This window comes from Somniosus microcephalus, chromosome 1 (assembly GCF_052327205.1).
Source record: "Somniosus microcephalus isolate GS21.2 chromosome 1, FLI_Smic_1.0, whole genome shotgun sequence".
In the NCBI taxonomy this organism is placed as follows: domain Eukaryota; kingdom Metazoa; phylum Chordata; class Chondrichthyes; order Squaliformes; family Somniosidae; genus Somniosus; species Somniosus microcephalus.
In genome coordinates, this window is record NC_140987.1 from 404,670,022 (window position 1) to 404,683,329 (window position 13,308).

A 13,308-nucleotide genomic window follows, 5' to 3' on the forward strand; every position below is an offset into this window, starting at 1 on the left:
GAAGGGGTTCAGAGGCAGAACGCGTGTGACTGCACAGGCAGCGCGTGCGCAGTAAAATTCGCCGCTTTCATTCATGCTTTCAGTGAGGTCAAGTCCTTACAACTTACACATGAAAAAAGCATGGGTACAGTTGCTCCAGAGGCTGCGGAGGAATATTTCTTATCGTGGAGCTTCTGAAAGTATGTATGTCTGTATATATTCCTTTGCGTGTTATGTATATATTCCTTTACTTATGTGTATGAATGTATTATTTAATTATGACTTTCAGAGAAAGTAACTTATTGGAAAATCATAATTAAAAACATACATTCATACACATAAGTAAAGGAATATAAAACATACATACATATACGTAAAGGAATATATGCGGACATACATACATAATTACTTATTACTGATGAAAAGTTTCTTTCTTAAAAGTGCTGGAAATGTTACATTACTCATTTTAGAACACTCATTTTCACATTCCATTCACACAGCCACAATTGCTCCTTCTACCTACCGTTCTGAAAACCCGTTTTTAAAAAAAAAAAAAAAAAAAAATATAAACTTTAAAACTTACTTAAAATTTCTTAAAATAACTTCCCTCCCTTTCCCAAACAAAAATATTGCCTTTCAGAAGCTCCACGATAAAATATATCTTCCTCCGCAGCCTTGGAACAACTTTACACATGCTTTTTTCAAGTGTAACTTGTAAGGACTTACCCTCACTGAATCCATGAATGAAATCGACGAAGTTCACTGCGCAAGCGCTGCCTGTGCAGTCGCACGCGCTGTGCCTCTGAACCCCTTCGTTCAGAGGACTGGAAATGCCGGCGTTCCCCGCATGCGCTGTGCATGCTGAACGCCGGCATTTCCACCGGCCAGATGCGTGAGTACCCAGACCGTACTCACGCATTTGGACCCGAATTTCTGGGCTAATAAATAGGACATGGGGTAGGCTATACGCCCCCTCGAGCCTGCTCCGCTGTTCAATAAGATCACGGCTGATCACCTACCTCACTCCACTTTCCCACCCTATCCCCATATCCCTTGATTCCCATAGAATCCAAAAATCTATCGCTCTCGGCCTTGAATATATTCGACGACTGAGCATCCACAATCCTCTGAGGTAGAGCATTCCAAAGATTCACAACCCTGAGTAAAGCAATATCTCCTCATAACAGACTCCTTACCCTGAGACTATGACTCTTAGTTCTAGACGCTTCAGCTAGACGAAACAGCCTCTCAGCATCTACCCTGTCAAGCCATCTAAGAATTTCCAATGAGATTACCTCTCATTCTTCTAAACTCCAGAGAATATAGGCCCATTTTACTCAATCTCTCTTCATAGGACAGCCCTCTCATCCCAGAAATTAATCTAGTGAACCTTTGTTGCACCCCCTCTAAGGCAAGTATATCCTTCTGTAAGTAAGGAGACCATAACTGTACACAATACTCTGTGTGGTCTCACCAAAGTCCTGTATAATTGCAGCAAGACTACCCTACTCTTCTACTCCAACCCCTTTGCAATAAAGGCTAACACTTTGACTTTTCCCATCCCCAGCCAGGGACACTGAAGCCAGTTGGCGTACCTCTTCTACCACCCCAGCTGATATTAGGGGACTTAGCATAGACAATAGATGTAACTTGTAACCTCCTAGTCTGTATGGCTCCGTACTGCATTGAGCAGTGCATTTGCCCGCTAGGCCATCAGGATAATTCCTAAGTGAACCAATGGGAAAGTGGTGATTCACCTCCACGATCCTCAGACTTTGCTGTTAGCATTTTTGTGTTTAAGTCTCACATAGTAAGAAGTATAAACTGCACATTGATGCTGCCAGTGTAGTGTTAGGGACAGTGTGGTATTAATGTAATTCCATAAGATGAGATGCAGAACAAGGATCCTGCAACCTTGTCGTTATGGACAATAAAGGTCCCTGTGCACTCCTGCCAGGGACTGGAGAGTAATGTCTCCCTGAAGCTTGTTGGTGTGTTCCAAGAATATTGAACTTTGTTGACCATTGTCAAGGAACTGAACTTCAAAATAAATATGTAACACAACGGCTGCTTCCTATGCTGGCTGTAACAACTTTAGAATCTTATTTTGTCCTAGAAACTGATGGAATTTCCCTCCAGTTATGTTGATTATCTGCTCCTGAAAACATTCTCTTTGCTGGAAATGTTGCATGAGCTCCAACAGCGTCTAATACCTCAACCAAGTGGCCATTCTTCACGTATGAGCCTACGGAGTGAGTAACTGTCGAGGGCAATACAGCTATGTCAAATTTGTCTTCACCCAATGTCCGCACGCAAGTACCTTCCAGCAGGCATCATTGGATAGTGGTCAGGAGTGTGAACCCTGTATGCTTATCCTATCCTCCCCTTTTCCTAATCAGGAGATACAGACCAAATGTAATGCCTCCATCACTCTGGCAGCTAACTCGACAAAAAAAAGAGGGATTCAAATTTAGCATTTTACTGGTCTATATGGCTGTACGAGTGCTGCATCTACTCCCTGGACCATGATTTGTTTTATAGTGTGATTCATTTCAAGCCTTGAAGAATTACATTCAAGTTTAGTGCTGAAGGCTTTTTCAGTGTTGTACAATAAAAACCACTACAACGATTGAAGGTTATGCGAAGGGTTTAAAGAGTCTAGCTTAACATTATTGAATAGAAATTGAATTCCAACCCTTAAATAATCTCACTTGTTTCTGAAACTTTTTTTTATTGGTCCCTCAAGGGGCGCCAATGTGATGATACTTGGAGTTTACTTTCTTTTGAGCTTGTTGCAACTTGCCACTGAAACAGCAGTGTCCGCTTTGGGTACTATTGCCAGTACACCTCTGACAGCAAGTTACTTCGTGGGAAAGATGGCCCTGGTTTACTGACCACCAGCCAAATAAATACAATAATTTGTACTGTTTATCCTTCTTAGATTGTAACAAACTGGCGTGAAGATCAGTACCAGGATGACTGCAAAGCCAAACAGATGATGCATGAAGCCTTGAAACTTCGCTTAAATCTTGTAAGGAGGAAAGGATTAAATACTTTGCCTTACTGGGAACATGGGTGTCTCTTTGATCCTTCATATTCATTCACTTCCTCCCCAGTATACATTTGGCCATTGTTTCTTCCTTTTCATTACATTCCCCCTCACCTACCTTTTTCCCCCTTTTTGTTTCCCTTAACCTTATTTACATAAATAATTGTGTCATTTGACAGGAAAGAAAGACTTGCATTTATATGGTATCTTAATTTTTTGAAGTCTCTGTGCTCACAGCCTGAGGAGAGGGCTATGACAGGCAACACCTGCCCAGTGCCCAGGTTCACAATGGGTATGAGGTGATTATTGATTACTGAGACTGGCTAATAAATTGCTTTTTGTTTAAAGTCTTTGGGGAAACGGCTGCAGGGCCAAGGCCATTAGCATTTTTACCACCTTTTGTCTCTGTGCATTGCTTTAAAACCCCAACCTTTAAATGTAATACTTTTCTGAATCCTTTTTCTGAAAAAATGGTTAAAAATCCCAAAACATGGCAGTGCTACATAAATGCAAGAACATTTAGCTTCCCCTTTACTGTATATTTTAGAGTTTAAAATGAGTGAGCAGTCTCTTTTTAAAAGAAACTCATCTATTTTTGTGAATGAATTCCACATGTTAGGTTATAAACAAGTAAAGAGCAATGGCTCCCAGCTGGAGCATGTTCTGGTTTCATCCAACATGGCATTGTAGTATAAAAGAATAGTAAATCCCACAGATCTCCAGGTTACATCACAAGATTCAGTATTGGTAATTACAGTATAGGGAAGTTAATTTTTAAGTCAGTTGAATCTAAATCATCATAAGCCTAATAGAAACTTAATTGTAAGCATCGCAATATCTCAGCATTGCCTGGATTTTGCTTAGTAACAGTATAACAGTTATGTTCAATGTCCAAGAAGACAGCAATGTTGTAGTGAGCTTAAGTTCCAAGTTTAATTTCAGTGTATCATTGAAAGGCCTCTACTAATAAAGCTGCCTCTTTGTTGTAAGCAGAAAACTACTTGAATAGGAAAAAAATCATGGCATCAGACAATGCTGCCTTCCTCAGTGATGCTTTGGGGTTACCTGTGCGGCATGTCTACAGCTAGTCATTGTCTTCAGGTGATTTAATCAATCAAAACCCTTTCCTAAAGTGTCTCTCAAGTAAACACCGTCAGGATAGCATCCATTCCTGCCTAAGAGATGCAATACGCAGTGTCATCAGTCACAAGACTGTCTTGTTCTAAGTTCTTAACTAAGGCTGCTTGACCCAAAGCAGAGTCCTTCTTTGTTTGCTCACATGCTTGCTTATCAGCGAATTACCATTTTGTCTGCATACTAAAATTGTGCAGGAGAATTAACCCTTTAATTGGGCGCCAGCTTTCTTAGTTTCAAGTGAATATTTGGTGTGCTTTGGTATTCCGTGCTTTCTGATGGTCTGTGGTTTAGTTTTAGGTTGGTATAGTTTTGCCATTTCGATTTAATATGGACATAATTTTCTAGCTAAAACTTTCAAGTTCCAGCACAGACGGTTATTAAGCTTTAAGCTCTTACCAGCTCAAGTCCAACTACTCATTAAGGCATTGGCCGCTTGCAGGGTTATTTAAAATTGACAGGTCAACATTTTAGGTCACATTAATGAGCTAGGCTGGCTGGTCATTTATAATGGCTCCCTGGAGAACTATGGATCTGTCTTGCTCAGATCCTGGATTGCAAAGTCTACCATGGAGAATTGATTCTGTTCCAATCTCCTATTGCCAAGTGTATCAACTGTGGGTTCAAGTCCCACTCCAGTGCAGTGCTGAGGGAGTGCTGCACTGTCGGAGGTGCCGTCTTTCGGATGAAACGTTAAACCGAGGCCCCGTCTGCTCTCTCGGTGGACGTAAAAGATCCCATGGCACTATTTCGAAGAAGAACAGGGGAGTTATCCCCGGTGTCCTGGCCAATATTATCCTTCAACCAACATATCAAAAACAGATTATCTGGTCATTATCACATTGCTGTTTGTGGGACCTTGTTGTGCGCAAATTGGCTGCCGCGTTTCCCACATTACAACAGCGACTCCACTTCAAACAGTATTTCATTGGCTGTAAAGCGCTTTGAGGCATCCGGTGGTCGTGAAAGGCGCTATATAAATGCACGTCTTTTATCTTCGTCATCCCCTCCTGGGTGCAGAGGTACTTAATGAGGAAATAAGAGAATGCACCTTAAAAGAAACGGAGAAGGATGATTTTTTGGAATGAAAAAGTCTTTCTCTTTTTAAATTGAAATCACATCACTGCTGAATTACTCAGAGTTAGGGCTGAGGGCAGGAAGTTTGATCAAAGGTTAATCACTAATTGAATGTGTTCTTTGTTTCTGATTTCCTCCTCAGGTGGGTGGGATGTTCGATACTGTCCAGCGTAGCACACAGGGGACCACAGAGTGGGCTGTCCTTCTCTTGGACATAATCAGTAGTGGAACAGTTGACATGCAGTCCAACAAGTATGCTAATATTAGTTACTAATATTGCTTGAAGTATCGGTCTCCTTTCTCGCACACACCAATGTGGTCGTGTATGGAGCATGGAGGCGGTCCGCCATGCACTGAGTAAATATATAATTGGCGTGAAGAAGAAATGGTCTCACAGTTAATATGGTTAATGTATTTTTCCAGTGCAGATACCTTCGAATTAAATATCTGAACTAATGGTATCATTTAAATATTTGGCAAGCTAATAGATTCAATTATCATTTTAATAAGTAATCTATTGCTGATCAAAGTATTAATTGGTTGCAATGGGCAATTTAAATTTGGGATCGAGTTCTTTTATTATTAACAATTATGTAGCCAGTAGGTACAATGGATTACTGCTTTATGTATATCATTGGATTGTGTTTATTGAGGAGTAACTTAGATTGAAATGGAATCAAGCATTAACTCCATTATAGCTTTGAACTCTTGATTTTTTTTTAAATGGCTAAACAAAGACATAGTACTGTCTGCTCCAAGTGCTGTCTGCTCCAAGAGTGGGAGTGCACTGAGCCGATAGCCACCATCTGCTTCCAGCAGTGCAGCTGCTCCACCTCCAGTCAGTGTCTGCAATGCCACAGACTCCTGTTGTATCAGAGTAGCAGAGGGAAGTGAAAAGAGAAAGTGGATTAAATTGAGAGAGAGAGACAGGAGTGGATAGGTTGAGATAGAAACAAAAGTGATGTAAGAGATAATGTGAGTCAGAAGTAATGGAGGAGAGCGAAGGCAGGAATGATGGAAAAAAGAAGTGAATGAGTGATAGGGAAATTAAGGAAGGGAGTGAGAAGAGAGAGAACTAAAGGAGTGGCGCAAGATAGAGAAGTGAAAGGAGGAGGAAAGGGAGAGGGAAGGTGAGGGGGAAAGAGGGAAGGTAGGGGACGAGAGAGGGAGCGATGGAAGGTGGGGCGAGAAAGATGGAGATGGAAGGTAGGGGGTGAGAGAAGGGGAGATAGAGGAGATGGAAATGCTGTCTCCAGCAATTCCAAGATGCAGAAAATAGTCTGGGAGTTGGATCAGATATTTAAGCATAATACTTCCTGACTCAAATCAGTCGAATCATATCTGGCCCACTCACTAGTTGCGACACACTGAGCCAGCCCATTGCCTCAGAAGGTTGGACACTCCTGAGGTAGACTGTCCCATTGCTTTGCTATTGCCTTTGATTCTGGAAAAGTGAGGGAAATTTTATTTTATTTTTTAAAGTAACTTCTGTTGAAACACCTTTGAAATATACTTCAAAGTGATAGTGAGTCTTAATTGGGATTGGAGGTAAAATGCTAATTTTACCATTTATATTCTCACCAATCTCCCAATTAATAAAATGCTGGGCAATTATTTTGGATGGGGTAGAGTTTTTGTTAATGTTGCAGAATCTCTAGCACTAGCATGATCAGGAAGCAAGTGGATTGCAGAAGCACATTCCAATCCACTTGCTGCCTTATTTGTCCAAGCTGGGAAAGGGATAGTAACCAACACAGGGAGACTCATTTACTGCATCTGTCATTTTAACTGGTGAGATTCGGACTGGGTGGCATAGGAATATAATCAGTGCTTGTGTAGTTAATATAATTGTTCATATGTTTTCAAAAAGTTCCCCTAAAAGATAAAAAGCATGTTTAACTCACTTGTGCTATATCTTTTCCACAATGTACGCTGGTCCTTTTGCTTGCTATGTGGTTTTATTTTTCCAGAAAATAAACACATCTCAGATGATGTATTGCAGAAGGTAATCTGGGTTGGATAATAGTAGATGCCGTTTGTTGAAGACAGATTTTCTTTTTCTGTCTAAATAAAAGGAACCCAAGGTGAGACAGGGAAGTTTTGAAAATGCTTTTGAAGTGAAATTTCAACCTGAGGGGAATTCTTTTAATTTATAAGCTATAGATTCTTGAACCATACAAAATGGGGGGGGGGGGGGGGGAAATACTATTTGGGCAGCTGTGTTAGACGTTACTCATCTCGCGTTTCCAGGTCAGCTAGTGCAGTGTCCTCACAGCACGGTGGCATAGTGGTTAGCACTGTTGCCTCACAGCGCCAGAGACCCGGGTTCGAATCCGGCCTCGGGCGACTGTCTGTGTGGAGTTTGCACATTCTCCCCATGTTTGCGTGGGTTTTCTCCGGGTGCTCCGGTTTCCTCCCACAGTCCAAAGATGTGCGGGTTAGGTTGATTGGCTATGATAAATTGACCCTTAGTGTTAGGGGGATTAAATACGTGGGGTTACAGGGATAGGGTGGGACATGTGTTGGTGTAGGGGTTACGGGGATCGGGTGGGATATGTGTCAGTGCAGGCTCGATGGGCCGAAATGGCCTCTATCTGCACTGTGGGGTTTCTATGATTCTGAGATAGGCTTTCTGACCCAACTGTGGAACTAATCATTATAGAACCCTATCACTAAGATCCAGCCCTGCTCCCTCCCATAAAACCATGCAATTCTGTGGCCTACATGTTGCTTTAAAATGGCTTATGGACTGGCATCTGTACTATGCTGCAGTTAATATGTACTGTGAGGAATGATACCTCTAGTATGTTATAATCTGCAGTGCTGTCACCAGGATTTCAATAAAGAATGATGGTCGGTTTGTCCACTTTAACTGAAAAAATGCCCCTCAGTACAATTTCAAACTTGGTTTCGCTCAGCAAATTTTATTTGAGAGTAGCAGACCAGGAAGGCCCCAGCTCAGAAGTTTGATCTCTAGTCTGTGCTGAATTAGAATCATAGATTAGTTGCAATTTGCTGGGGTGGAGGTGCTACAATTGGTCTTGGCATTCTGGGTTACAAAGGAGAAAAAATGGCTACGATTCTCACCCCTAATGCCTATCCAGTGACCATTGGTGTCCATGTGCTAAATGCATCTAGTGCCAACACAGTGCACGTGTATATTGCTGTGATGTACTTCTGAGAGTAAAGCATTGTCTTCTTTCCCAGTGAGCTGTTCACTACAGTCCTGGATATGCTCAGTGTGCTGGTTAATGGGACTCTGGCAGCGGACATGTCAAGCATCTCGCAGGGCAGTATGGAGGAGAACAAGAGAGCCTACATGAACCTTGTAAAGAAACTCAGGGTAAAAACTAATTATTTGTTCCTGAACATCTTGTTTCTCACTGTGGAAATAGTTGAGAACATTTACACAAGATCACAAGATCGATATGGATGAAGAAAGCAAATCAGCCTTTCCTAGCTCATCCATAAAGAACCTTCAGTTCCCTGTCACAGCATCTAGCTGTTTCTTTAATGGTTCCAGGGTCTTTAGCTCCATTACATTACCCAAGGCTGTTCCACGTGTAGATCACTCTGTGTGACGTATGACATCCTGAAATTGTGCGTTGCTAGATTAAACATGTACCTCTTAGTTCTACTGTTGGTTTAATTTGTATCTATATCTTTTTTATATTGTCTACGATCTTGTGTATATACACCTCTATAAAACCACCTCCTTTCAATGCTGCAAAGCCCAATTTTCTGCAATCTTTCTATATAACTATCCTCTTGCAGTAGAGTTCAATCTCCTGGCTTTTTGCATCACCTCCAGGGTTTGAATATCCCTCGGTGACCATTTTTACATGGATGCAGTATTTAAGGCATAGTTTGACTAAATTACTGTGCAGTTTAAACATGGCTTTTTCTGATTTATACCCTACTTAAATTTGTTCCATAGAGATGTGAGCCACTACTTTTGATGGACAAACTTTTAGTATTGCTTCCAGTATCTGAGTAATAAAAGGTTATATTCCAACCCACTCCCTGCATCCATGTACCATTCCTTGACTCAAGCATCTGACAGGTGTCTTGCAACCAGCTTTCTAGATTTGTATAAACATCCACTAGTAGATGTGCAATTGTCTTTAGGTGCTTTGCTTTCCAGCGATTCCTGCCTGGCCCTTCTTTTTCCCTCGGTCCCTCAATGGTGTGAAATTCACCCCCTCAGATAAAGTGGGTGAAAATTCACACCCTGCACTTCCTTCGCAGAGCACTTTAGAAGAAAGAGCCATTTCTGCTACTGTGGCACTAACACACAGCCACATACAGGAAACTTTGTGATATCCGGCACTGACGGGACCGAGCTGTTGCCGTCCCATCAAAACTGCCGGACAAACCAGCGCTAATGTTAAAACATATGGAAGCTTTTGAGCTCCGTATCCAGCACAAACCCTGTTGCTTAGCTTCTAAACAGTCGGCTGTAGCTTGCAAGCGTCTCTGTAGCTAAGCAACAGCTTTAGCTAGACCTTGCAGAGCCTGACTAGTGGGGGAAAAAAAGCAACGAAAAGAAAAAAAACTTACTGAACCGACTCCTGAATTTTGCCGGTGGCTCGAGCATTCCGGACAGTTAACCTCCGGATAAACCAAAGTTTCCTGTATATAGTAGTGAAACAAAATGCTGGTAATGCACAACCGGTGAATCAGCATTTGAAAAACTTCAGCTTCATATTTCAGGTATTCAGATGAGTTTGAAACATTAACCTGCTCTCTTTTTCTTTCAAGGATTGATTCCCTGATCCGGCATGTCCAACGAGGAGTGCTAGTCAGGAAATCACAGGTTGCAGACCTTGATTTTTCTGTCCATTCACTAAATGGATGCAGAGTCAAGTACATAAGAACATAAGAAATAGGAGTAGGCCAATTGGCCCCTCGAGCCTGCTCCGCCATTCAATAAGATCATGGCTGATCTGATCCTAACCGCCAATCCACTATGACAGGACTATCTCCTGAATCTAACAGAATTAGACACACGAAACAGGAGCAGGATCAGGCTACACGGCCCCTGGGGCCGCTCCGCTACCCACAGGGCCATGACCGATCCGCACCTAAACTCATGTCCAAATTCCTGCCCGCTCCCCGTAACCCTTAATTCCCTTTTCTTCTAGGAAACTGTCTATTTCTGTTTTAAATTTATGTAATGATGTAGCTTCGACAGCTTTTTGGGGCAGCATATTCCATGGACCTACCACCCTCTGAGTGAACTAGTTCCTCCTCATCTCAGTTTTGAAAGAGCAGCCCCTTATTCTAAGACTATGCCCCCTAGTTCTAGTTTCACCCATCATCGGGAACATCCTCCCCGCATCCACCCGATCCAACCCCTTCACAATCTTATATGTTTCAATAAGATCGCCTCTCATTCTTCTGAACTCCAATGAGTAGAGTCCCAATCTACTCAACCTCTCCTCATATGTCCATCCCCTCATCCCTAGGATTAACCGAGTGAACCTTCTTTGTACTGACTCGAGAGCAAGTATGTCTTTTCTTAAGTATGGACACCAAAACTGTATGCAGTATTCCAGGTGCAGTCTCACCAATACCTTGTACAACTGAAGCAATACCTCCCTATTTTTATATTCTATCCCCCTAGCAATGAAAGCCAACATTCCATTGGCCTTCTTAATCACTTGCTGCACCTGCATACTAACCTTTTGAGTTTCGTGCACCAGGACCCCCAGATCCCTTTGTACTTCAGTACTTTCCAGTTTCTTGCCATTAAGATAATAACTTGCTCTACGATTTTTCCTGCCAAAGTGCATAACCTCACACTTTCCAGTATTGTATTCCATCTGCCAAGTCTCTGCCCACTTACTTAGCCTGTCTATGTCCCCTTGCAGGTTTTTTATGTCCTCCTCTCTCACTACTTTCCCTCCCATCTTAGTATCATCTGCAAACTTTGATATGTTACACTCGGTCCCCTCCTCCAAATCGTTAATATAGATTGTAAAGAGTTGGGGACCCAGCACTGACCCCTGCGGAACACCACTGGTTACTGATTGCCAGTCTGAGAATGAACCATTTATCCCAACTCTCTGCCTTCTGTTAGATAGCCAATCCTCTATCCATGCCAGAATATTACCCCCAATCCTGTGATTTTTTATCTTAAGCAATAATCTTTTGTGTGGCACCTTGTCAAATGCCTTTTGGAAGTCTAAATACACTCCGTCCACTGGTTCACCTTTATCCACCCTGTATGTTACTTCCTCAAAGAACTCCAGCAAATTTGTCAAACATGACTTCCCCTTCATAAAACCATGCTGACTTTGTCTTATTAAACTATGATTATCCAAATGTCCTGTTACTGTCTCCTTAATAATGGACTCCAAAATTTTACCTACCACAGATGTTAGGCTAACCGGTCTATAGTTTCCAGCCTTCTGTCTACTGCCCTTTTTAAATAAGGGTGTTACATTAGCAGTTTTCCAGTCTGCTGGGACCTTTGCTGAGTCCAGGGAGTTTTGGAAGATTTCCTGAATAACGCTCCCTGTGAGCAACACTCTTGGTCAGGAGCACCATATCGGCGAATTAGCTCTTTAGGTGCCAATTGACCTGTTGTGCATTTTCAGCATTTTATTTCAGACTACTAGAATTTGTAGATTTTCTATTAATTGTTAAAATTTATAGTCAGGGGCATACATGTAAAAATGGATGTGTCTCATTTTGTTTGTCCCAAACACATTTTTCTATATTTCTTCTTATAATTGACATAGAAAGAGCTTGGGGACCGACAGTCAGAGAGTTTGGAGAAGGTGCGACAGTTGTTACCACTTCCCAAACAGACAAGAGATGTCATCACTTGTGAACCCCAAGGCTCTCTGATTGATACCAAAGGAAACAAGATTGCTGGCTTCGACTCAATATTCAAAAAAGAGGCAAGTAACTGCTTACCTGATAGTGCTGATATTCCTTCATAAGGTATCTGGATTGTTTGAGATTTCTGCTGAAACTAAGATTAAGGATTACTGCAACACCCTGACCACAGTGCCATTTCTTATTCTGTTGCAAGTATAATGGGACAAAGTGTGATACTAATGTAAGGGGGAGAGGTGAATACAGAAAAATAGGGAACACCTTTGGGTCTGTACTGGATACTAGAAGTGATTCATCTTGATGCCTGACCTGAACTTCAATCTCAAATCAAATCAAATCAACTTTTATTGTCATTGTTAGTGCACAAGTGCAGTACAACGAAATGTAGGCTTGCGGCTCCCGAGAGTGTACATTTGGATTAAGACATTTAAACATTCAACATACATTTGGCTTGTAATACATTAGCATAAACATAATAAAGTGCATTGGCAGATGTGCAGGCTTTAGAGTTTATTTGTGGAGTTCAGTAGGATGACAGCCCTGGGAAAGAAGCTGTTCCTAAATCTGGTCGTACGGGGGCGAATGCATCTGTAGCGTCTCCCAGATGGCAGGAGGGCGAACAGACTGTGGCTGGGGTGGGTAGGGTCTTTGATGATGGACCGTGACCTCCGTAGGTAGCGTTTCTGGTATATGTGCTCTATGGTCGGTAGCTGGGTGCCGGTAATGCGTTGGGTAGGAAATGCACTGGCAGTGTGTATAGTGTTTAGGTGGTTGGGAACCTGGGATGGTGTGACTTTCTAAAGGTGTCAGCAATAAATCTCCATGATCTACCCTAAAAACCTTCTTTACGTTATGGACTTTCAATGACACAATTGACAAGAGTAACATTTTTTAAATTCGGTTGTGGGCATCTCTGGCAAAGCCAGCTTTTATTGCCCATCCCGAATTGTCCTTGAGAAGGTGGTGGTGAGCCACCTTCATGAACCGCTGCAGTCCATGTGGTGAAGGTACTCCCACAGTGCTGTTAGGGAGGGAGCTCCAGGATTTTGACCCAGTGACGATGAAGGAACGCCAACCTATTTCCAAGTCTGGATGGTGTGTGACTTGGAGGGGAACTTTCAGGTGATGGTGTTCCAATGCGCCTGCTGCCCTTGTCCTTCTAGGTGGTAGAGATCGTGGGTTTGGGAGGTGCTGCTGAAGAAGCCTTGGCGAGTTGCTGCAGT

General features: G+C 42.3%; 1 protein-coding gene across 2 annotated transcripts in view; it reads left to right on the forward strand.

Annotated features, from left to right (window-relative positions):
• Positions 1-13,308, forward strand: part of med12 (mediator complex subunit 12) — a 168,861-nt gene that overhangs the window by 120,603 nt on the left and 34,950 nt on the right. For both annotated transcript variants that reach the window (XM_085998362.1, XM_085998370.1), the window contains exons 32-35: positions 2,921-3,010; positions 5,382-5,491; positions 8,447-8,582; positions 11,986-12,147. In XM_085998362.1, coding sequence (XP_085854488.1) covers positions 2,921-3,010; positions 5,382-5,491; positions 8,447-8,582; positions 11,986-12,147 — 498 coding nt within the window. The remainder of the gene's footprint in view (positions 1-2,920; positions 3,011-5,381; positions 5,492-8,446; positions 8,583-11,985; positions 12,148-13,308) is intronic.